General features: G+C 38.4%; 1 protein-coding gene across 3 annotated transcripts in view; it reads right to left on the reverse strand.

The window, feature by feature from the left end:
- MKLN1 (muskelin 1) overlaps positions 1 to 25,918 on the reverse strand; it is a 379,029-nt gene that overhangs the window by 123,717 nt on the left and 229,394 nt on the right. For all 3 annotated transcript variants that reach the window (XM_040471936.1, XM_040471935.1, XM_040471934.1), the window contains one exon: positions 19,337 to 19,406. In XM_040471936.1, coding sequence (XP_040327870.1) covers positions 19,337 to 19,406 — 70 coding nt within the window. The remainder of the gene's footprint in view (positions 1 to 19,336; positions 19,407 to 25,918) is intronic.

Consider the following 25,918-nt stretch of genomic DNA (forward strand, 5'->3'; position numbering starts at 1 on the left):
AAACCCTTCTTAGGTAAAAATTTTAATGTTTGGGGCACCTGGCTGCCTCAGTCAGTACAGCATGCAACTCTTACTCTCAGAGTTGTGATTTCAAGCCCCACGCTGGGTATGGGGACAATTAAAAAAAACAAAAAAACGTGAAGCAACCTAAATGCTCTGGGAAATTAGTTAAGCTTAATAAAATATTTTTAAAAATTTTAATTTTCAATCACATTTGCCTTTATTCATAATGAAATAATAATTCCCATTTTCCAACTCGAATATAAATGCTGAGTAGTGTTACTATTAAACAATGTTGTCCTATAGTTAAATAGGTTTTCATTAGTTTTAATTTGGAGAAATAACTGCTGTAGATATAGCAATACAAACTAAAAGAAATTTTAAAAATTGAAGTTCATTAAGAACAAACATTTTATTTTTTTATTTTTTTTTTCAACGTTTATTTATTTTGGGGACAGAGAGAGACAGAGCATGAACAGGGGAGGGGCAGAGAGAGAGGGAGACACAGAATCGGAAACAGGCTCCAGGCTCTGAGCCATCAGCCCAGAGCCTGACACGGGGCTCGAACTCATGGACCGCGAGATCGTGACCTGGCTGAAGTCGGACGCTTAACCAACTGCGCCACCCAGGCGCCCCTAGAAAAACTACTTTAGAACCTATTAGAGGGGGCAAGAGGGGGCTGCCCCAAGATGGGCCACTATGGCATAAAGATTATTTCAAGTTAAAAGTAATCAAAACCTGGGGTGCCGGGATGGCTCAGTCAGTTAAGCCATCTGACTCTTGATCTGGATTCTGGTCATGATCTTAGAGTTTGTAAGACAGAGCCCTGTGTCAGGCTCTGCGCTGATAGCTCAGGGCCTGCTTGGGATTCTGTCTCTCCCTCTCTCTCCCCCTCCAGGCTTGCTCTCTTTCTCTCTCAAAATAAATAAACTTAAAAAAAAAAAAAGTAATCAAAACCCAGCAGATACAGGAAGTTTGTAAGACAGAGCCCTGTGATAGCTCAGGGCCTGCTTGGGATTCTGTCTCTCCCTCTCTACCTCCCCCTTAACTGCCAAAATTTACATTGGAAAGGAGCACCTGTACCAGGAAGAGAGAGCTATTAACAGAAACTCTCCTTTACCTAAGGAATTTATCTGCATAACAGGACAATCTTGTTCTTCCAAACATCTCTTTTTCTAAGGTCTCCCCATTATATCCTCAGGCCCTACCCCTCACCTCAGCTCAAATAAGCTTCTTGTTGCCTGTCTTTGGAATTTCATGTCTGTGTGGATGCCCCACAGGTATACCTATTAAATTTTATTTTCTCCTGTCAATCTGTCTCATGGCAATTTGATTCTAAGTCCAGTTAGAAGAACCACAGGGCAGAGGAAGGTCTTCCTCCCTGATACTATATATCAACCTTTGAATTGTGAGTATATAAATATTAATACATTAATTTTATTTATTATTTTTTTAAAGTTTTTTTATTTATTTTTGAGACAGAGAGAGACGGAGCATGAACGGGGAAGGGGCAGAGAGAGAGGGAGACACAGAATTGGAAGCAGGTTCCAGGCTCTGAGCCATCAGCCCAGAGCCCGACGCGGGGCTCGAACTCACGGACGGCGAGATCGTGACCTGAGCTGAAGTCGGACGCTTAACCGACTGAGCCACCCAGGCGCCCCAATACATTAATTTTATAATAAAACATAATGCACCACAATCTCTTTTCCAAAATGGGGGGCACACCAAAAATTCAGCCACAGAATTAAGCAAGCAATGAAAAAAAAAATTTAATGTTTAAAACTTGTTCACAATTTCAAACTTAAGAGATTTTTTCAATGTGAGAAAGGTGATTTTAAAAATCATTTTTAATCAGGGGCACCTGGGTGACTCAGTCAGCTAGGCGTCCGACTTTGGCTCTGGTCATGACCTCAGTTTGTGAGTTCAAGCCCCACACTGGGCTCTGTGCTGTCAGTTCAGAGCCTGCTTCAGATCCTCTGTCTCCCTCTCTCTCTGCCCCTCTCCTGCTTATTCTCTCCTCTCTCTCTCAAAAAGAAACATCTAAAAAAAATGATTAAAAAAATAAAGAAGAGGGGCGCCTGGGTGGCTCAGTCGGTTCAGCGTCTGACTTCAGCTAAGGCTATGATCTTGAAGTTTGTGAGTTCGAGTCCCACATCGGGCTCTGTGCTGACAGCTCGGAGCCTGGAGCCTGCTTCAGATTCTGTGTCTCCCTCTCTCTCGGCCCCTCCTGTGCTCGCACTCTGTCTCTTTCTCTCTCAAAAATAAATAAACGTTAAAAAAAATAAAAATAAAGAAGAATTGCTGAATCAAATATTTGTGTACATCTAACATACTTATATTTTTATTTCTAAGAGGCAGAGCCCTACGAAGAACTGAGTAAGACAAATGTGCTCTCCACATCGAGAGCCTTTGCCGGATTATATTTCAAAGACTGTAATAATTCAGATTTTCAATTTCAGATTTTCAAATGTATAGGTACCCTTCTTCCCAAATTCCTGCAACAATGAGTGTTATCATTCTTTGAATTATCTCTATAGACATTTTAAATAATCTATTAGCTAAAAAAGAAAAACACTATAAAACTTGATATGACATGAAAAGGAAATATCTGAAGGCACAGAACACCAGAGTGAACAGAAGCAAACTCTGGGGGAAGTGCATGCTCGCTGATGAAGGGCAGCCAATAAGCTGTAAAGCAGGTCCTAGCTCCAAAGCTTTTAGCGTGCAGCTAAGTGCACTCTTAGAGCAGACACAGCAGCAGTCAGAAAGTAAAGAAACCAGGAAAGTAAAGTTGGGGACCCATGAAAGTTGAAGAAAGTGGTATTTCAAGGTTCTCCAGAAAAACAAAACAGAAACAGGAGGCTGAGAAATCCCATAATATGTGATCTGCAAGCTGGAGAACCAGGTAAGGGAATCCTCCAACCCCAGGCAAACCTTGGGATAACTGCAGTCCTGGCCTACACCTTGAGTGCAGCCTTGAGCCAGAACCACTCAGCAACGTCACTCTCAGATTCCTGACCCTCAGTAACAGTATGAAGTAATAAATGCTTGTTTCTAAGTTTGGGGTAACTTATTACACAGCAATAGATAATACAGCATCCAAGGCCAAAATAAATATTAACAGTTCCATTTATTAAGTAGTTAAGTCCAAACAGCTTAATAAGCGTTTATGCACTGACAACTTAGTAGCCATTTGAAAAACAACAGACATAAATTAAAACAAAAATATTTGTATTTCATTCCTAGATAAATACAAGTACCTACTAATGTGCTTTGTGTGCGTGCTGGACAGTGCACAATGAAGCAAACATTTGAATTAGACTAGAATCTATCTACCACTCATATTTCCTAAACCACATTGATTTTCTATGTAATAATTGTTTGTTTGTTTGTTTTATCACAGCAAACGAAATTCTCAGCCAACAAAGAATTTTGCCATGGCACCACTGAAAGGGAAATACAGAAATTAGTAAGACCGAATGCTACTTTTCAAAGATCTTACTTACAATCTAATGAAGAAAAAACACACTAACAACTAACCACAACACAAAGTAGAATGAAAGGATTTGAAAAATTTGAAAAAAGAAAAAAAGGATTTGACATTAACTAGTAATAGAGTAACGCTTCCATTTACCCATCACCTTCAGAAAATGAGGCTTCCAAATAATACAAAATATAAAATTTGGAAATCTAGAAATAAAACACTTTTTGGATAACCCTAAAACCTTATTTTTATTGATGAAGAAATACAATCCTAGAGACATAAACTCTCTGACTTCAAATTACATAGAGTCAATGGTAGATTATTTACAACAATATGAGATAGAGACAGAAGGGATATAAAACATAGTTAAGGGGTGCCTGGGTGGCTCAGCTAGTTAAGCGTCTCTTTAAAAAAAAAATTTTTTTTTTTTTTTTTTACCATTTATTCAGTTTTGAGAGACAGAGCGTGAGTGGGACAGGGGCAGTGAGAAAGGGAGACACAGAATCTGAAGCAGGCTCTGAGCTGTCAGCACAGAGCCTGACTCAGGGCTTGAACTCACAAACTGAGATCATGACCTGAGCCGAGTAGGAAGCTTAATCGACTGAGCCACCCAGGCACCCCCACGTCTGACTCTTATTCTCAGCTCAGGTCATGATCTCATGATTCACGGGTTAAAGATCTGAGTAGGGCTCAGGGCTCACAGCGCAGACCCTCCTTGGGATATTCTCTCTCTCTCTCTCTCTCTCTCTCTCTCTCTCCCCCTCCCTCCCTTCCTCCCTCCTCCTCCTCACACGTATGTGTCCATTCTCTCAAAATAAACATATAAAAAATATTTAAAACATATTTGAGAGACTATAAAAGCAGTAATTTCCCCTACCTTTTCTTCCTTGTCAAAAATAACACCCACTCAGAAAAGAGAGGCAATATTCATTTTTTGCATTTGGTTACTTGTTAGCAGAAGGCTTAAAAATGTATACATATGATCTTACATTTTTCAAAGTGTTTTCACAAGCAATTTTCATCATCTGGACAACTACCACCAAGTCAAAAGCTACCAAAATCTCTGGCCTGGATTACTGCAATAGCACTTTTTACCTCTGGATATATTATTTAGTGTATTGTCTTTCTCCTCAAGAAATAAGCTCCATGAGAGCAGAAATTTTTGTTTGTCCTGCTTACACCTCACTGATTTTCCTTAGTGATAAACCCCAAACACCTACAACACAGTCTGACCTATTTATAGCAGCCAATAAATCTGTACCTACTGAATTCAATGAATGAAAGCTACAGACAAAAGGTGAGAAGGTAATGCACGCATAATTCCTGGTCCCTGTTGTACACAAACCTACCTCTCTCAGATATTCAATCAAACACTAACCTAGTGAAAGTAGTACGGATAGATGTAATTATGTTTCCAGATCAGTTCGTTTTAATTAAAACAGAGATTACCTGGGTGGGCCCACCTAATTGTGTGTCCTTTAACTCTGAGTTTAGAGATCAGAGACAAGAAGTCAGAAATTCAAAGCACAAGAAGGAATCGATGCACCATTGCTCATTTGAAAATGAAGGGGGGCATGTGTTGAGGCATGTGGGCATGGTCTAAGAACTAAGAATAGCTCTTAATTTATAGCCAGCAAGAAAACAAGGACTTCAGTCCTATAACCACAAGAAACTGAATTTTGACAACAAAGCTCACTGTCTTCAGGGCCAGCAGATGAGAACCTAACCAATATCTGGATTTCAGCCTTATGATACTCTGAAGAAAGAATCCCACCTGGGGGATTGTAACCTAGGAAGTGGCTTTAAACTAAATCTGTGATTTGTTATAGAGCAATACCAAAATAATAATAGAGGGACCCACCATAATGAGGACAATGTTAAAATCACAAAACCACATAAAGCTTTAAGATTTAGAGTCTAATTCATTAGAATTAGAATCAAAGTTCCATTCAGGGGCGCCTGGGTGGCTCAGTTGGTTAAGCTTGGACTCTTGATCTCAGCTCAGGTCATGATCTCACAGTTGGTGAGATTGAGCCCCGCGTAGGGTTCTGTGCTGACAGCACGGAGCCTGCTTGGGATTCTCTCTTCCCCGCTCTCTGGCCCTCCTCAGCTCACACACCCATGCTCGCTCATTTATTTTAATAAATAAATATTTAAAAAACGTTTAAAAAAAAGAATAAAAGGTAAAAAGTTTAATTGGGGTCCTTTCTGGCAAAGCTTCAATGGATAAAGAAATGAGGACAAGAATGAAAACCATTATTATTTATTCCAGTAAGTAAAACTGAGGAAGGTATGCAATATCTACTGAAATATACACTCTAAATATAGATCATTATCTATTTTTCCAATAAAGACCCCTAAATGTTACACTTTTGTTTTTCTTTTTTTTCTTTTTTTACACTTTTGTTCTTCTATTTGTTACTTAGATTTTTCTATCTTTTCCATCACGACACTTTGTCAGTTGTTCTGTTTGTCAGCTTGCTGTTAATGTGCCTATCTTTTATAGCTGTGCCCCCATACACAAAGTTACATCCAGTTGCTGAAAAGTGAAGAAGTAACTAACTAAACAGAGTAACTTAAAACCAATGTAGATTCTAGGAAAGGCCCTCAGGACCTAAAATTTCATCACAATGATTTTGGTTTTCCAGAGTCCTCATTTTTTCCTTTCTGATTCTCAGCTCTGTTCAAAACGTGATAAATGAATTATTAGATCCCATACAGTCACTCCTCATTATTTGTGGATTCCATATTTGTGAATTCCCCTACTCACTAAAATTTATTTTCAACAACAAAATCACTACAGATTTCAATACCTACAGCACTTTCAGAATCATTTCCAGACATGTGCAAAGTGACAAAAAAGTCTGAGTTACCCAATGCACTCTCTCCCAGCTGAGGTCAAACAAGGGACGCTCTGCCTTCTTGGTTTAATTCTATCATACAGTAAACAAGCGTCCTTTACACCTTCTACTTAGTGCCATATTTTTTATATTTTTGTGCTTTCTGCTGATCTTGCTGTCTACAATGATCCCCAAACAGAGTGCTGAAGCCATGTCTAATGTTTCTAAATGCAAGAAGGATGTGATGTGCCTTTCAAAGGAAATAGGTGTCAGGCTGGGGAAGTGATGTCCCCCTCCCTAAGGAATTTCAAAGTTCCCTGAGCCCCTGGGGAATTTCAATCCTTCCTTCAGTGCCCACCTGGTTTTTAAAGCTCTAACGAAGAGACCACTGCACTCCCAGAGCAGCAAAGGGAGCACCTAGAGCTAGTGAAACTAGAGTCCTGGGGCGCCACCTCTACGTGAAGCATTTCTGAGTTCTCAGGACCTATAGGAAGGCATATATGGGGAAGTTTCTTAGAATATGTTCAGTTTTCTCTGGATAAATCTAATTAAGACAAAACCTTAGCTTCCTCAGAGGTCTGCCACATGCCATCAGGCAGATCGTGAGAATCACTGTGGAAACTCTCTGGCTTCACCGTGGCAAGACTCACTCATATTGTGATTCATGGTCTCTGGACTCTTATTTCAAGCTTCATTTCATTAAGGCGTTAAGTTATAGTGCTATGGCTGTAGAAAGTTCAATGCTAATGAACAAATAATATACATAAAATAAGGTATGTGTAAACAGAAACACACATAAAGTAAGGTCATGTTACGACCAAAGGCACACAGGAATCTAACCCTGTATTTCCCCTAGAAGCAATGGCTCAGTATTCACTAATGCAGTCTTCATGGCGATTTTATAAAATATAACTATTGTAAATTACACAATCAACTATCTATAAAACCAAAACACATTAGAAATGGAAATACTTTTCAGAGTTTTAGGGCACTAAAGTAGCTAAAGTACATGCACCAAACCTTTATAATCACCATATACGGTCATGGGGGGATTTAGAATAATTAAAAACAAATATGGAAAATAGAGGCAATTCTCATACTAATTATATGGTACCACTTCATGAAATAAGGTTTCTCCTTATCCAAAATCAAAATAATAGAACTAAGTTATATATCCTAAGTAGTGCTTTGAAATAGGCAGGTCAAGTAATAGTTTATTATCAAAATAAGCTGCAAAGGTAAGTAATTGTATGTATCTGTCATATAAATTATTACTAGCAACTATTTTTCAGTGATCTATGAAAATAATATTTCCACTTTACATAAAGTATATTTTACTTAATTAAAACATTTTTTTTAATTTTTTTTAATGTTTATTTATTTTTGGGACAGAGAGAGACAGAGCATGAACAGGGGAGGGGCAGAGAGAGAGGCAGACACAGAATCGGAAGCAGGCTACAGGCTCTGAGCCATCAGCCCAGAGCCCGACTCGGGGCTTGAATTCATGGACCGCGAGATCGTGACCTGAGCTGAAGTCGGACGCTTAACTGGCTGAGCCACCCAGGTGCCCCTAAATTTTTAATTTTTTTAACCTTTAACATTTTATTTCCCTATTTTTAGAGAGAGAGAGAGACAGAGAGAGAGAGAGAGAGAGAACGAACACAGGCAGGGGAGGGACAGAGAGAGGGACAGACAGAGAATCCCAAGCAGGCTCTATGCCGTCAGCACAGGGCCTGACACGGGGCTCAAACTCATGAACTGTGAAATCACGACCTGAGCCAAGACCAAGAGTCAGACACTTACCCAACCGAGCCATCCAGGTACCCCAATCAGTTAAGCATTACACTCCTGATTTCTCTTCAGGTCATGATCTGAACTGTTCATGAGTCCAAGCCCTGCATCGGAGGGAGCCTGATTGGGATTCTGTCTCCCTCTTTCTCTGCGCCTCCCCTGTTTATTCTCTCAAAATAAAAATAAACAACAACAACAAAAAAGGGAAAGTGTTTCTGGAAAGTTCTTTTTTATTCTCAACTATAATCTGCAATTTTGGTTACTGTATTTTTCATTTCTATTTTGGTTCTTTTTTTTTTAATTCCCTGCCAAAATTTTCATTTTTTTTTCAATAAATGAAGTTTATTGTCAAATTGGTTTCCATACAACACCCAGTGCTCATCCCAAAAGGTGCCCTCCTCAATACCCATCACCCACCGTCCCCTCCCTCCCACCTCCCATTAACCCTCAGTTTGTTCTCAGTTTTTAAGAGTCTCTTATGCTTTGGCTCTCTCCCACTCTAACCTCCTTTTTTTTTCCCCCCTTCCCCTCCCCCATGGGTTTCTGTTAAGTTTCTCAGGATCCACATAAGAGTGAAAACATATGGTATCTGTCTTTCTCTGTATGGCTTATTTCACTTAGCATAACACTCCAGTTCCATCCATGTTGTTACAAAGGGCCATATTTCATTCTTTCTCATTGCCATGTAGTACTCCATTGTGTATATAAACCACAATTTCTTTATCCATTCATCAGTTGATGGACATCTAGGCTCTTTCCATAATTTGGCTATTGTTGACAGTGCTGCTATAAACATTGACAGTGCCCCTATGCATCAGTACTCCTGTATCCCTTGGTAATTCCTAGCAGCGCTATTGCTGGGTCATAGGGTAGGTCTAGTTTTAATTTTCTGAGGAACCTCCACACTGTTTTCCAGAGAAGCTGCACCAATTTGCATTCCCACCAACAGTGCAAGAGGGTTCCCGTTTCTCCATATCCTCTCCAGCATCTATAGTCTCCTGATTTGTTCGTTTTGGCCACTCTGACTGGCGTGAGGTGATATCTGAGTGTGGTTTTGATTTGTATTTCCCTGATGAGGAGCAATGTTGAGCATCTTTTCATGTGCCCGTTGGCCATCCGGATGTCTTCTTTAGAGAAGTGTCTGTTCATGTTTTCTGCCCATTTCTTCACTGGGTTATTTGTTTTTCGGGTGTGGAGTTGGTGAGCTCTTTATGGATTTTGGATACTAGCCCTTTGTCTGATATGTCATTTGCAAATATCTTTTCCCATTCCGTTGGTTGCCTTTTAGTTTTGTTGGTTGTTTCCTTTGTTGTGCAGAAGCTTTTTATCTTCATAAGGTCCCAGTAGTTCATTTTTGCTTTTAATTCCCTTGCCTTTGGGGATGTGTCAAGTAAGACATTACTACGACTGAGGTCAGAGAGGTCTTTTCCTGCTTTCTCCTCTAGGGTTTTGATGGTTTCCTGTCTCACATTCAGGTCCTTTATCCACTTTGAGTTTATTTTTGTGAATGGTGTGAGAAAGCGGTCTAGTTTCAACCTTCTGCATGTTGCTGTCCAGTTCTCCCAGCACCATTTGTTAAAGAGACTGTCTTTTTCCCATTGGATGTTCTTTCCTGCTTTGTCAAAGATGAGTTGGCCATACGTTTGTGGGTCTAGTTCTGGGGTTTCTATTCTATTCCATTGGTCTATGTGTCTGTTTTTGTGCCAATACCATGCTGTCTTGATGATTACAGCTTTGTAGTAGAGGCTAAAGTTTGGGATTGTGATGCCTCCTGCTTTGGTCTTCTTCAAAATTACTTTGGCTATTCGGGGCCTTTTGTGGTTCCATATGAATTTTAGGATTGCTTGTTCTAGTTTCAAGAAGAATGCTGGTGCAATTTTGCTTGGGATTGCATTGAATGTGTAGATAGCTTTGGGTAGTATAGACATTTTGACAATATTTATTCTTCCAATCCATGAGTGCGGAATGTTTTTCCATTTCTTTATATCTTTTTCAATTTCCTTCATAAGCTTTCTATAATTTTTGGCATACAGATCTTTTACATCTTTGGTTAGATTTATTCCTAGGTATTTTATGCTTCTTGGTGCAATTGTGAATGGGATCAGTTCCTTTATTTGTCTTTCTGTTGCTTCATTACTAGTGTATAAGAATGCAACTGATTTCTGTACATTGATTTTGTATCCTGCGACTTTGCTGAATTCATGTATCAGTTCTAGCAGACTTTTGGTGGAGTCTATCGGATTTTCCATGTATAATATCATGTCATCTGCAAAAAGTGAAAGCTTAACTTCATCCTTGCCAATTTTGATGCCTTTGATTTCCTTCTGTTGTCTGATTGCTGATGCTAGAACTTCCAACACTATGTTAAACAACAGTGGTGAGAGTGGACATCCTTGTCGTGTTCCTGATCTCAGGGAAAAAGCTCTCAGTTTTTCCCCATTGAGGATGATGTTAGCTGTGGGCTTTCCACGAATGGCTTTTATGATGTTTAAGTATGTTCCTTCTATCCCGACTTTCTCGAGGGTTTTTATTAAGAAAGGTTGCTGGGGCGCCTGGGTGGCGCAGTCGGTTAAGCGTCCGACTTCAGCCAGGTCACGATCTCACGGTCCGTGAGTTCGAGCCCCGCGTCAAGCTCTGGGCTGATGGCTCAGAGCCTGGAGCCTGTTTCCGATTCTGTGTCTCCCTCTCTCTCTGCCCCTCCCCCATTCATGCTCTCTCTCTGTCCCAAAAATAAATAAAACGTTGCAAAAAAAAAAAAAAAAAAGAAACGTTGCTGAATTTTGTCAAATGCCTTTTCTGCATTGATTGACAGGATCATATGGTTCTTATCTTTTCTTCTATTAATGTGATGTATCATGTTGATTGATTTGCGAATGTTGAACCTGCCCTGCATCCCAGGAATGAATCCCACTTGATCATGGTGAATAATTCTTTTTATATGCTGTTGAATTCGATTTGCTAGTATCTTATTGAGAATTTTTGCATCCATATTCATCAGGGATATTGGCCTGTAGTTCTCTTTTTTTTACTGGGTCTCTGTCTGGTTTAGGAATCAAAGTAATACTGGCTTCATAGAATGAGTCTGGAAGTTTTCCTTCCCTTTCTATTTTTTGGAACAGCTTGAGAAGGATAGGTATTATCTCTGCTTTAAACATCTGGTAGACCTCCTCTGGGAAGCCATCTGGTCCTGGACTCTTATTTGTTGGGAAATTTTTGATGACTGATTCAATTTCTTAGCTGGTTACAGGTCTGTTCAAGCTTTCTATTTCCTCCTGATTGAGTTTTGGAAGCCTGTGGGTGTTTAGGAATTTGTCCATTTCTTCCAGGTTGTCCAGTTTGGTGGCATATAATTTTTCATAGTATTCCCTGATAATTGCTTGTATCTGTGAGGGATTGGTTGTAATAATTCCATTTTCATTCATGATTTTATCTATTTGGGTCATCTCTCTTTTCTTTTTGAGAAGCCTGGCTAGAGGTTTATCAATTTTATTTTTTCAAAAAACCAACTCTTGGTTTCGTTGATCTGCTCTATAGTTTTTTTTAGATTCTATATTGTTTATTTCTGCTCTGATCTTTATTATTTCTCTTCTGCTGGATTTAGGCTGTCTTTGCTGTTCTGCTTCTATTTCCTTTAGGTGTGCTGTTAGATTTTGTATTTGGGATTTTTCTTGTTTCTTGAGATAGGCCTGGATTGCAATGTATTTTCCTCTCAGGACTGCCTTCGCTGCATTCCAAAGCATTTGGATTGTTGTATTTTCATTTTCATTTGTTTCCATATATTTTTAAATTTCTTCCCTAACTGCCTGGTTGACCCATTCATTCTTTAGTAGGGTGTTCTTTAACCTCCATGCTTTTGGAAGTTTTCCAGACTTTTTCCTGTGGTTGATTTCAAGCTTCATAGCATTGTGGTCTGAAAGTATGCATGGTATGATTTCAATTCTTGTATACTTAGAAGGGCTGTTTTGTGACCCAGTATGTAATCTATCTTGGAGAATGTTCCATGTGCACTCGAGAAGAAAGTATATTCTGTTGCTTTGGGATGCAGAGTTCTAAATATATCTGTCAAGTCCATCTGATCCAATGTATCATTCAGGGCCCTTGTTTCTTTATTGACCATGTGTCTAGATGATCTATCCATTTCTGTAAGTGGAGTGTTAAAGTCCCCTGCAATTACCACATTCTTATCAATAAGGTTGCTTATGTTTGTGAGCAATTGTTTTATATATTTGGGGGTTCCTGTATTCGGCGCATAGACATTTATAATTGTTAGCTCTTCCTGATGGATAGACCCTGTGATTATTATATAATGCCCTTCTTCATCTCTTGTTACAGCCTTTAATTTAAAGTCTAGTTTGTCTGATATAAGTATGGCTACTCCAGCTCTCTTTTGACTTCCAGTGGCATGATAAATAGCTCTCCATCCCCTCACTCTGAATCTGAAGGTGTCCTCAGGTCTAAAATGAGTCTCTTGAGACAGCAAATAGATGGGTCTTGTTTTTTTATCCATTCTGATACTTGTCTTTTGGTTGGCGCATTTAGTCCATTTACATTCAGTGTTATAGAAAGATATGGGTTTAGAGTCATTGTGATGTCTGTAGGTTTCATGCTTGTAGCGATGTCTTTGGTACTTTGTCTCACAGGATCCCCCTTAGGATCTCTTTTAGTGGTTTAATGGTGATGAATTCCTTCAGTTTTTGTTTGGGAAGACCTTTATCTCTCCTTCTATTTTAAATGACAGACTTGCTTGATAAAGGATTCTCAGCTGCATATTTCTTCTATTCATCACATTGAAGATCTCCTGCCATTCCTTTCTGGCCTGCCAAGTTTCAGTAGAGAGACTGGTCACGAGTCTCCCTTTATATGTTAGAGCACGTTTATCTCTAGCTGCTTTCAGAATTTTCTCTTTATCCTTGTATTTTGCCAGTTTCACTATGATATGTCGTGCAGAAGATCGATTCAAGTTACGTCTGAAGGGAGTTATCTGTGCCTCTTGGATTTCAATGTCTTTTTCCTTCCCCAGATCAGGGAAGTTCTCAGCTATTATTTCTTCAAGTACACCTGCAGCACCTTTCCCTCTCTCTTCCTCCTCTGGAATACCAATTATCCGTAGATTATTTCTCTTTAGTGCATCACTTAGTTCTCTAATTTTCCCCTCATACTCCTGGATTTTTTAATCTTTTTCTCAGCTTCTTCTTTTGCCATAATTTTATCTTCTAGTTCACCTATTCTGTCCTCTGCCTCTTCAATCTGAGCTGTGGTCGTCTCCATTTTATTTTGGAGCTCATTAATAGCATTTTTTAGCTCCTCCTGGCTGTTCCTTAGTCCCTTGATCTCTGTAGCAAGATTCTCTGCTGTCCTCTATACTGTTTTCAAGCCCAGCAATTAATTTTATGACTATTATTCTAAATTCACTTTCTGTTATATTGTTTAAATCCTTTTTGATCAGTTCATTAGCTGTCGCTATTTCCTGGAGATTCTTTTGAGGGGAATTCTTCCATTTGATCATTTTGGATAGTCCCTGGAGTAGTGTGGAACTGTGGGGCACTTCCCCTGTGCTGTCTTGAATAACTTGCATTGGTGGGCGGGGCCGCAGTCAGACCTGATGTCTGCCCCCAGCCCACCGCTGGGGCCACAGTCAGACTGGTGTTTGCCTTCTCTTCCCCTCTCCTAGGGGCGGGATTCACTGTGAGGTGGCGTGGCCCGTCTGGGCTACTTGCACACTGCGAGGCTTATGGTGCTGGGGATCTGGCGTATTAGCTGGGGTGGATCAGCAAGGTGCACGGGGGCGGGAGGGGCAGGCTCAGCTCGCTTTTCCTTCAGAGATCCGCTTCGGGAGGGGCCCTGCGGCACCGGGAGGGAGTCAGACCCACCAGAGGGATGGATCCGCAGAAGCACAGCGTTGGGTGTTTGCGTGGTGCAAGCAAGTTCCCTGTCAGGAACTGGTTCCCTTTGGGACTTTGGCTGGTGGATGGGCAAGGGAGATGGCGCTGGTGAGCACCTTTGTTCGCCGCCAAGCTGAGCTCTGTCATCCGGGGCTCAACAACTCTCCCTCCTGTTGTCCTCCAGCTCTCCGGTTCTCTGAGCAGAGCTGTTAGCTTATAACCTTCTAGATGTCAAGTCCCGCTTGCTGTCAGAACACACTCCATCCAGCCCCTCCGCTTTTGCAAGCCAGACTCAGGGGCTCTGCTTGGCCCGCGGGCTGCCCCTCCGCCCCGGCTGCCTCCTGCCGGTCCGTGTAGCGCGCACTGCCTCGCCGCCCTTCCTACCCTCTTCCGTGGGCCTCTCATCTGCACTTGGCTCCGGAGACTCCGTTCTGCTAGTCTTCTGGCAGTTTTCTGGGTTATTTAGGCAGGTGTAGGTGGAATCTAAGTGATCAGCAGGACGCACGGTGAGCCAGCATCCTCCTATGCTGCCATCTTCCTAAACTCAAAATTTTCATTATTGATTTTCATCTCCTTTTTTTCCTTTAAGACACTAATGGCACTTCTTTAAATTTTTTTTTTAACGTTTATTTATTTTTGAGAGACAAAGTGTGAGCAGGGAAGGAACAGAGGGAGAGGGAGACACAGAATCCGAAACAGGCTCCAGGGTCTGAGCTGTCAGCACAGAGCCCGATGGGGGGGGGCCCGAACCTGCAAACAGTGAGATCGTGACCTGAGCCAAAGTTGGACGCTTAACCGAGTGAGCCACCCAGGTGCCCCTAAAGGCACTTATTTTAAAACCTGTATCTAAAATTCTATTATCTGTAAACTCGTATTTTTGGTAGATATCAAATATGGAAAACTAAAAATAACTAGATGCCAAGGATATTAACTTCCTCTAGAAGAGGTATATGTGCTGCAGGTCTATGACTAGTGACACTACCACTTCTTGATTATTTTCATCAAATTTCAAGGACTAAGATAATATGAAACTGGGCTTCCCTGTGTGGGTGAGAGTATATTTGGTTCACCCTTCCTCCTCTAACATAGCTTCAGGATCCTAAATCAGAGAAGGGAATCTACTACATTCCAGGCTCTGATTTCTGATCTTTATCTTCCTAGCCTCAAGAGTTTGTCAGAAGTGCTGTTCAGCTTTTCAGGATCTTAACCACTTCTTTAGGGGTCAATAGATACCCAGTGGAAAAGTGGCCCCAAAGTAGGTCTCCTATCTGGGTTCCTGTATCTTCCTCATCTTGGCCCCATCACTCTTTACTTCCTTGTTACCAATACACTGCACCTTCAAAAAACAATCTTTTTTCTTATTTCATCCTCAGTAGGACAGTTGGTCAAAATTAATTTTTCTCATTAAATTTTTCATTTGAAGAAGTTTTATTTGGTTGTTTTTCAAATATGTTATATCACTTTTTAAAGTTTCCTGTTCCTTACAAATACCTTTTATTTCTTTAAATACGGTATGTTATTTTAATTGCAGTATCTTTTAGTACATTTACTTCTTATACCTAATGTTTTTGAAGGTTTCTCTATCATTTCTTCCTAGTTCTTACTAAAGGCACCTTGTTTCCTGGTACATTTGGTTATCTTTGCGTGTGTACTGCTTACTTTCCTTGAATAATGATCTACGGAGACTACCTGAAGATTTGGGAAAGGTAACTATCTCCAGAGAGGATCTGCACTTGCTTTTATTGAGAACCTTAAGAGCACTATACATCCAGGATCACCAGGTTCATCCAGGATCATCCAGGTTTTCTTCATTTTCTCCTCCTCTACTCAGTGCCAATGTAACTCTTCCCACAGTCCCCCAGAGGTGGAGATTTCTTCTGTTTAATTATTCTGAGAATTCATCAATTTAGGTTCCCAGCTTTCATAAACTTTATGTATGTGTGCATCTTTTAAAAATTCAGCCCTTTTAGGGGTGCCTGGGTGACTCAGTCAGTTAAGCATCCGACTTCAGCTCAAGTCATGATCTTATGGTTCTGCTGACAGCTCAGAGCCTGGAGCCTGCTTCAGATTCTGTGTCTTCCTCTCTCCCTGCCCCTTCCCCTCCCTCCCCCCCCCCCAATAAACATTTAAAAAAATTTAAAAACTCAGCCCTTGTAGTAATTTTCAGAATATGGTTTGAGTAAAAAAAAAAAAAAGAAAAAGAAGAAAAAGAAAAAAGAATAAGCGTTGGAATTAGTATTATTGACCTAGCTCACATCCACTAGGAGTACAAGACTACTTGCTACATATCTATACCTTAAAACTATATCCATTCTATCCCACATGGCAGTTTCACACAAAACTAAGTAAAATCAGAAATTACTTTCAATTATATTTTTTCTGACAAGACTGCTGTTCTTTGAGATTGGCTACATGGAACCCCAGTTATATCTGATGTGTAATTACAATGAGGGAAAACAGATTCATGTTACCCATTTCCATGATAAGTTAGTCTCTTTTATTTTTATTTACTTATTTTTTTAAAGTAGGCTCTGCATCCAGCGTGGAGCCCAACATGGGTCTTGAACTCACAGCCCTGAGATCAAGACCAGAGCTGAGATCAAGAGTCAGACGCTTAACTGACTGAGCCACCCAGGCATCCCAAGTTAGTCTCTTTTAAATCACAAAAACTTTAAGTAACTTCTACTCTCAGACTTAGCACATTGAATATTAATTGATTCAGGGTATTTCTTGTCTCATTAAGAGGAAAGACAATAGTTAATTCACTGCTATAAAGTTTGGCACCCCATGGGTGCTGACTAAATAATTTTTGAATAAATAAGCAAATGAGTAAGTAAAAAGACATTAAGTAATACTGCCTTCAAAATACTGTTCCATAAGAAATGAAAGAAATTTCACAGTAAAGAGGTTACCACCATTTCAGTAATAATGAAAAAGATTATATTCATTAGTAAGACATAAAAACAACTGAATAAAAACAGAAACACCAAATTTGAGGGCTCAAGTAAAATGAAAAGATGAATAAGAAAAACATGATTGAAAACACAATGTATTCAACCTCAGTGTGAACAGGAGGGGGTGTGTACCAATAACATACAATATAACCCCACAAATGCAAGAAGGTCTGAATGTAAACAGGAAAATGCAAATTAAAGCCACAGTGAGTTATAATGAAAGATCTAACAGACTGGCAAAATCTAAAAATCAGCCATATAGAAGTAATATGGAGACTGCAATGTACAGCATTTTTCTTTTTCTTTTTTTAATTTTTTTAATGTTTTTTAATTTATTTTTGAGACAGAGAGAGACAGAGAATGAGTGGGGAAGGGACAGAGAGAGAGGGAGACAAAGAATCTGAAGCAGGCTCCAGACTCTGAGCTGTCAGCACAGAGCCCGACGCAGGGCTCGAACTCACAGACTGTGAGATCGTGACCTGAGCTGAAGTCGGACGCTTAACCGACTGAGCCACCCAGGCGCCCCTACAGCATCTTTCATATACTGTCAGCGAGAATATGTTATACAGCCTTTGTGAACATATGATCCATCAATTGTGCTCCAAGGTATACACCATAAAGAAAATATTATACATGTGTACCAGGAGACAACATACAAAAATGTTCATAAGCAGCCTATTCATAATAGCAAACAACTATAAAAAACTGAAAAGCCTATCAATTGCAAAATGGATAAATACATTTTGGCATATTTATACTGCACTGGAATACTACATAGTAGTTAAAATTAAGAAACTACAATTATACTCAGCAACATTAATAAATATATAAATACATCACAAAGCAAAAGAAAAGCAGATCAATATTTATAACGATTCAATTTATATTATATTTATAAAAAATCAAAGTCAGATAAAAGGACATTTATATGTTGTTTTCTGTTTTTTGAGAGAGCATGTGTGTGTGCATACAAGCTGGGAAGGGGCCGAGGGAGAGGGAGAAAGAGAATCTTCAGCAGGCTCCATGCTTAGTGCAGCGTGCAAAGCAGGGCTCCATCTTATGATTGTGAGATCATGACCTGACCCGAAATCAAGAGTCAGACACTTAGCTGATTGAGCCACCCAAGCGCCCCAATATAGAATATGTATAAACATACACATGTATGATCCTGTGAGAAAATGCTTAACATGAAATAACAGTTACTAGGAGTTGGAGAAAAATATAAGACAGGACTCACAAGAAGCTTCAACAGGTTGTGGTTGTTTTGTAAAGACAGTTGATGAATAGATACTTGTTTTATTATTCTTTATACTATATATAAAAACTATGAATATATATTCTTTGGATGTGTATTTTGCAATTAAACATTTAAGTACCAGGTGATCCAAAAGATATGCAGTTAAAAATATATATAAAAGGAAAAATAAGTATAAACATTAGGTTTCCAAAAATTACACTAGAAATTACACTGGAATTTACTTACCCATCTGCTTTCCTATCAGAGCATTAATTTCCTCCAGGATATGGACATATTATATGTTAATGCTTAGAGAATACAACCGAAAGAATGACTTTTTAAACTCATATGACCTCAGACAGCACTTTTCAAGGAAAGAATTTAGTTCATGGTCTTGATATCATCTAAATATACCACTTTAGTAAAATAACAAACTATATTAAGTTTATTTTCCCTAAAAGGCAGTCATTGAGTCCAAGTCCAACTTACTAACATTTCCTTAAACATTTACAGACCGACTTGAGTTTGAATACAATAGAAGTCACAACATCTTCTTAGATCAGCACGGAGATCAGTTACTGCTCAAATTTTTTTTTTCAACGTTTATTTATTTTTGTGACAGAGAGAGCATGAACGGGGGAGGGGTAGAGAGAGAGGGAGACACAGAATCTGAAGCAGGCACCAGGCTCTGAGCTGTCAGCACAGAGCCTGACGCGGGGGCTCGAACTCACGGACCGCGAGATCGTGACCTGGCTGAAGTCGGACGCTTAACCGACTGCGCCACCCAGGCGCCCCAATCAGTTACTGCTCAAAATAGTAACAGCACCTAAGCCAGTTCTTTTCATTAACATTTTCCTCAAAAGGTATCAAGAAACTTAATTTTGCATCATTAGTTATCTGGAAAAAATACATATTAGATTTTAAATGCTCCAGGAGACACAAGTAAGCCTATGTTTCATCAAATTCCACACTGCATTTGTCTATGAAATAAACATTCTTTCAAAACTAAAAAAACCAAAAAACAAAATAAAAATCTACCTCACATTTTCAAAGACCGAATAAATTATTAATGGATTCCAGATAATTGCTGTCAATTAAATGCCTATTTAAATTTTGACTTCTAAATGGTATCAGGAGCTTCATCTTACCTGGGGAGGATAGTTGCTCTCTGAGGACCACCGTGAAGATTGGTCATTTGGTTTATCCACTAAAATGTTCCTGAAATAAAGAAAATTATAGCAAATAATTAAAATTATAAATGAATATGGGGGATGAGTGGGTGGCTCAGTCAGTTAAGTGTCCGAATCTTGATTTTGGCTCAGGTCATGATCTCATAGTTTATGAGTTTGAGCCCTGTGTCAGGCTCTCTGAACTGATAGGACAGAGACTGCTTGGGATTCACTCTCTCTCCCTCTCTCTCTGCCCCTCTCTGCTCACACACTCTCTCTCTCTCTCTCTCTCTCTCAAAATAACTAAAACTTAAAAAAATAAAATTACAAGTTGAATATGAATATGCAAAAAGAGGAATAATCTACCAGATGCTGAAATTACCATAGGTATATAATGTTTGGAGCTTGAACAGAAAGAGAAAATAAAACAGAATAAGGAACAGAAAAGCTCTAGTATATATAAGATTTTGAAAATATGACAAAGGTAGCATTTCAAACAATGGAGAAAAAAGCAAGAAAAAATATACTTCTGCTTCATACCAAGTGACAAAGTGAACAGTACATACATTTAAGGTGAAAAAACAAAATACCTAAGAATAATAAATTACCATATATACACATCATATATATCACTATATTACACAATTATATTGTTATATGTTATATATATAATACATATATTAACATCATATATGCATATTTATATACATACAATCAATCTTTAGATTAAGAAGTCTTTTTTTTTTTAATTTTTTTTTTCAACATTTATTTTTTGGGACAGAGAGAGACAGAGCATGAACAGGGGAGGGGCAGAGAGAGAGGGAGACACAGAATCGGAAGCAGGCTCCAGGCTCTGAGCCATCAGCCCAGAGCCCGACGCGGGGCTCGAACTCACGGACCGCGAGATCGTGACCTGGCTGAAGTCGGATGCTTAACTGACTGCGCCACCCAGGCACCCCAAGATTAAGAAGTCTTTAAAGTACAGCATCTGAATCAGAACTCTGGGTGAAAAAAAGGAACTGATGTAAGTAACTTTAGAAGATGGTGCCTTCACCTGAAACTATAAGGCTAAAGACAAATGGAACCATATATAAAAACTGTACTTTATTTTATAAAGTTGTTTTCTAAGATATATGGGTTAATTCTGAAATAGTTTACATGTAATGTATACTGGGGTTGAATAAATAAGTAAATGGATGGCAGATAGTGGGAGCCAAGCTTCTCACTTTGGAGTGGAAAGTTACAGAAAAGCAAAGGGAGGATGGTTAGAATGAACCCTGAGGTACTGGATCAGAGCCAGAGACATCAATCACTGTGAACTCATGTTTAGTTTAATATGGACACAGATAAATATAAAAGTAATTATAGATATATATGTGCATGTATGCACACACACCAGTTTTTCCTCTGTTTATTAAAAGGGACTAGAATTAGTGACACCCCAGTAGCAATGAGCACTCACAGCACCCAGAGCTTGGTTTCTACATAATATACCCCAATAAAAGAAAATAGAGATTCTAGGGGAAATGGCTGGTTCTAGGATTGGAACAGGGTTCAAAAGATAAACCTGGAGCATCCTGTAGCACTCAAAAAAATTAAAAAATAAAGGATGGAGACATATCAAAAAGACACAGAGAAACCAAAATAAAAGAATGAAAGAATGAATGGCCAAAGCTGAAATAATTTAAATAACAAAATAAATAGTGTAGTACTGGATTATAACCAAAGAATATAATAAATATCCATGAGTCCATACTAATATAATCCCACTCTAATCATCCAACAAACTCAAATTGAAGAACATTCAACAAAATATATGACTAATACTCCTCAAAACCCTAAATATAATGAAAAACAAGGAAAGAATGAAAACTTGTCACAGACCAGAGGCAAGTAAAGAGACATGATAACTAACAGTAATGATAGTTTATTTATTTTTTCTTAGTAATCTCTACAGCCAATGCAGGGTTCGAACTCATGACCCCAAGATCAAGAGTCACATGCTCTTCCAACTGAGCCAGCCAGGTGCTTCAAAAGTAGTAAGTATAAACATAAACATAAATACTTATTTATCTTCAATGTACAGATTAGGAAACTCAGAGAGATAAACTAATTTGCCTAAATATACAAACACCTAAGTAAGGATTTGAACCCAAGACCATCTGACTCCAAAGTCAATGCTCTTAATTATTATACTCCACAGCTTGAGAATTATTCTACTTCTTGGAACTTAACCAAAAAAATAATCCAGGGGATATAAATCATCCACATTCATCACAGCACAGTTTATAATAGCAAACTGTAAGCAACCTAATCATGTAACAATAAGGAATTAATTAGACAAATTATGACATAACTGTGTTACAGAATACCATGTACTCATGATCTACAGGCTAACTTTAATGTCACTGGAAAATGTTCACTACACAGTAAGTGAAGAGAAAAAGTAGTTTATAGTGTGTGTGTGTGTGTGTGTGTATGTGTGTGTATATATATATATATATATATATGACAAATCAAGTATTTTAAGTAATAATATTCATACATGGAGAGATAAGTTAAAGAACATATACTAAATTGTCAGTGTCACTTTCAGTGATGAGATTACATGGACTTTTCCCGTTTTCTGTACTATTCAAGCTTTCTAAAATTAACACACAGTACTTTCATAATAAAAAAAGTTTTTTTAAAAAAGAATGAATGATAAAACACAAAATGAAGATAACCCTACACAAAAAAATTGTATTGCAGTTAAAAGCTAAAGCTAAAAAACCAGGATTAAAAAAAAATCACTGACATGAATGTTATAAAGCATGCAAGAAAATTTAACATAGAACTATAATAAAATGGGACCACAAAAAAATCATTCATGTTAATGAACGACATGAGGGAGTTTAACCAGTCATAACTGAAAGATGAGCAGATGGACCACTAAATGCAAAGTCAAAGAGGCCAAACAGTTGCAATATGTTATGGTCTTGTGAATTTTGAAATGCCTATTAAATAGTGTTTTGGAGATTCAGCAGTTGGGTATCTGAGGCTAAAACTCAGGGGAAAATACATGTATCTTTAGGGACATCAGTACATCATAGCTAAAATATTTAAAGCCATGATACTGAATGGGATGACCTAAGGCCTGAAATGGAGCTAGAGAAGCCAAAGGACTCATTAAGCTATGGAGGTCCATCATTTTGGGGGTCTAGATGAGAAAGGTCAAGCAAAGGAAACTAAAAAGGGACAAAGGTGAAGAAAACAGAAACTCAGAATTCTAAGTGTGGATGCCAAATGAAAATATTTTAAGTAAAGAAGTGAAAAACTACATAAAATGCTGCTGAGAAGATAGGGACTAGGTGTATTCACCCTCATATGCTTCACTCCAAGGCTAAATGCTGCTACATACAAAGTGCTTAATAAATATTTGATAATGATATGAACAGATAAATAAGTAGCACTACAAAGAAAAATTAAAATAGAACCATCAAAGCATAAAATATATTAATCATACTTATTACCTGCAACTTAAGCTTATACTAAGTCAAAATGAATGATAAATGGGGCAACTGGCTGGCTCCATTGGTGGAACATGCAGCTCTTGATCTCAGGATTGTGAGTTTGAGCCCCACTTTGGGTGTACAGAATACTTTAAAATTTTTAAAAATAAATAAATGACAAATAAAATACAAGTCAGAAATAAAGTGAGGTTAGCCTGAGGTGGTTTGGAAAGATGGAGGCTTGAATATATTCCTGATAATCTCCAGTCACAACATTGGGTCAACTACTAAGCACCTCTCCTGCCTGTGCGCAGCAGGTGACAGAGGCCAGAATCAGAACTTTAAGAACCATAACAAAAGCTTGGCCATAGGAATATCAAAAGACCCATGGACATCTCTCTCCCCAATAGAAAGGCATCAACTGCATGAGCATTTCTGGGACAATCTGCTCATCTCCCTGGCTCACAAAGAGCTTCAGGAGAGCTAACCGATTGGGTTCCCTTTACCACTAAACTTGAGAATCCTCTTAGCTGAGGATATCCAGATGCTGAGAGATGTCTCCTGGTAACCCACAGAGAACTAACAACATACGAAAAGACTGCTGGTCTACCCACTATCTGAGGTATGAGAAGCTTTACCCAAAGAGCACACAACACAAGAAAGCTTGCATAGAAGAATAAATGCAAAAAGAGAGCCAAGAAATCTTTTAAGAAAGAATAGTGAGAGGAAGTCATGTTATCAGCTTTTAAAAACAGTTCAAATCCCTAGAATTAAAAACAGTAGGTAATGGTATAGAAACAGACTTATTTCAGAGAAACAAAAACCCAGAAATTGAGCCCAGTGTATAATAGAATTTAATATTTGATAAAGGCAGTATTTTATTTCATTGGGAGATGGTAGTTCATAGTTAAATGATGCTTATGCAACTGATGGGAGAAAATAAGTTAACTCCTAACTAATACAAAATTAATGTCAGTTAACAATTTTAACATACATACATACATATACAAAAATCTTAGGAAAAGTACTTAGGGGCCAATATATGCAACCAAAAGTGTTAGATCTTTTTGCCAAGAAACCAGAAGGTGTGAAAAAAAATAACTATTTGATTATGAAAAAAACTTTTAAAACACCATAAAGAAAACCCAGAAACAAGCAATAGAAAAAAATGTTTGCAACTCATAGGAGTAATAAGGTATTTATATCTAAAATATGAAAAACATTATTTCACATTGATAATAAGACAAACACAATGGAAAAGCAGAATAAATGATACTAAAATCATTAAAATAACCAATAAACAGCAACAAAATTAACATAAGATATTCTTTTTCATCCATCAAATTGATTAAATTAGATCCCTACTATCAGGAAATCAGGTAGAAAAAGGTAGACATGTCCATTACCCTAGGCTTTATGGAAAGTTAATATGCAGCATCTATTAAAACTTTCAATGTTCATATTCTTTTCCTTAGCACTCTCATTTCAGAATCTATCCCATAAAAATAAAATCATCAGTACATAAGGACATATGTATACAGATTTGTATATATGAGTCTGTTTAATGCAGCATTTTTACAGTATCAGAGAAAATAAATTATAGAACATATAAACCATGGAACATTATACATTATACCAGAGAAAATAAATTACAGAACATACAAACCATAGAATATTAAAGAATATTTCAGGAGTGCCTGGGTGGCTCAGTCGGTTAAGCATCTGACATCAGCTCAGGGCATGATCTCACAGTTCACGGGTTCAAGCCCCCTGGGGCTCTGTGCTGACCTGGAGCCTGCTTCAGATTCTGTGTCTCCCTCTCTCTGCCCCCCCTCACTCACACTCTCTCTCTCCCTCTCTCAAAAATAAATAAACATTAAAAAAATTTTTTTAAGAATATTTCAGTTCTGGGGCGCCTGGGTGGAGCAGTCGGTTAAGCGTCCGACTTCAGCCAGGTCACGATCTCGCGGTCGTGAGTTCGAGCCCCGCGTCGGGCTCTGGGCTGATGGCTCAGAGCCTGGAGCCTGTTTCAGATTCTGTGTCTCCCTCTCTCTCTGCCCCTCCCCCGTTCATGCTCTGTCTCTCTCTGTCCCAAAAATAAACGTTGAAAAAAAAATTAAAAAAAAAAAAAAAGAATATTTCAGTTCTATGTCAGCTAAGTGGGGAGAAATTTCTGCAATGTAAGATACAAAGAAGCATTTATGATTCTATCATTGTTAACAAAAACCTGTTAGTTATATATTTGTATACAATCCAATTAACAAGCATGGTATGACCTAAATTTATATCGTTATATAAAGCAAGCACAGATACAATAAGCCTAAAATGGAACATAAGTACTATTAAGGGATTTTAACATTATTTATATAAACAGTAAAAATCATTATTGTAAAAATATGACAGTTGAGATGTTGACAAACTTTCCGTATTTCTGGCAAACTGACTACACTAAGTAAGATCAGATAATCAAGTCGGGGTCAATCTTTCTTTCTTATTAAAGACATAGGAGATGCAGAAGCAAATAATAAGGACCTGTTGGCTCTTAAAATTTTTAAGTGACAGGTTATCTCCCAAAGCTTAAAGTCAATTGTAGATTGTTTTTAATTCTTCCTCCTGAATGTTCCTTTCCTCAATCCATTTCCGCTCTCCTGCAAAGCAAATTAGAAAGGAGATCAAGGCAGTGGCTATTAACATCAGTCCTTCACCAACAGTAACAGAGGCACTTATGAAAGCATTCTATAAAACATGTTCATTTAATTATCCTTCCTGGTGTACTTCCTAAAGACCTTTTGAAATCCACCGCTACTACTGGCATAATATAATAGTTTTTCCTTCTTTTAATTCTGAGGAATGAGCAAGAGACATTAACCTCTAATGCTAAACATGTCAATCACAATAGCAGTTTACAACCTCTGGTTTCTAAAAGGAGAAATACCCCATCTACAGCCTCTACTGAAGGAGCAATCCTAGACAGTGATGTTTTATACCTGTGACTTTCCCTAACAACTATCTAAAGGACAGTTAATCTAGACTGGCAAATGACCAATGATGAAAAAGCATAAGACAAAAA

This window comes from Herpailurus yagouaroundi, unplaced genomic scaffold (assembly GCF_014898765.1).
Source record: "Herpailurus yagouaroundi ecotype Mexico unplaced genomic scaffold, PumYag 100, whole genome shotgun sequence".
NCBI classification, from domain to species: domain Eukaryota; kingdom Metazoa; phylum Chordata; class Mammalia; order Carnivora; family Felidae; genus Herpailurus; species Herpailurus yagouaroundi.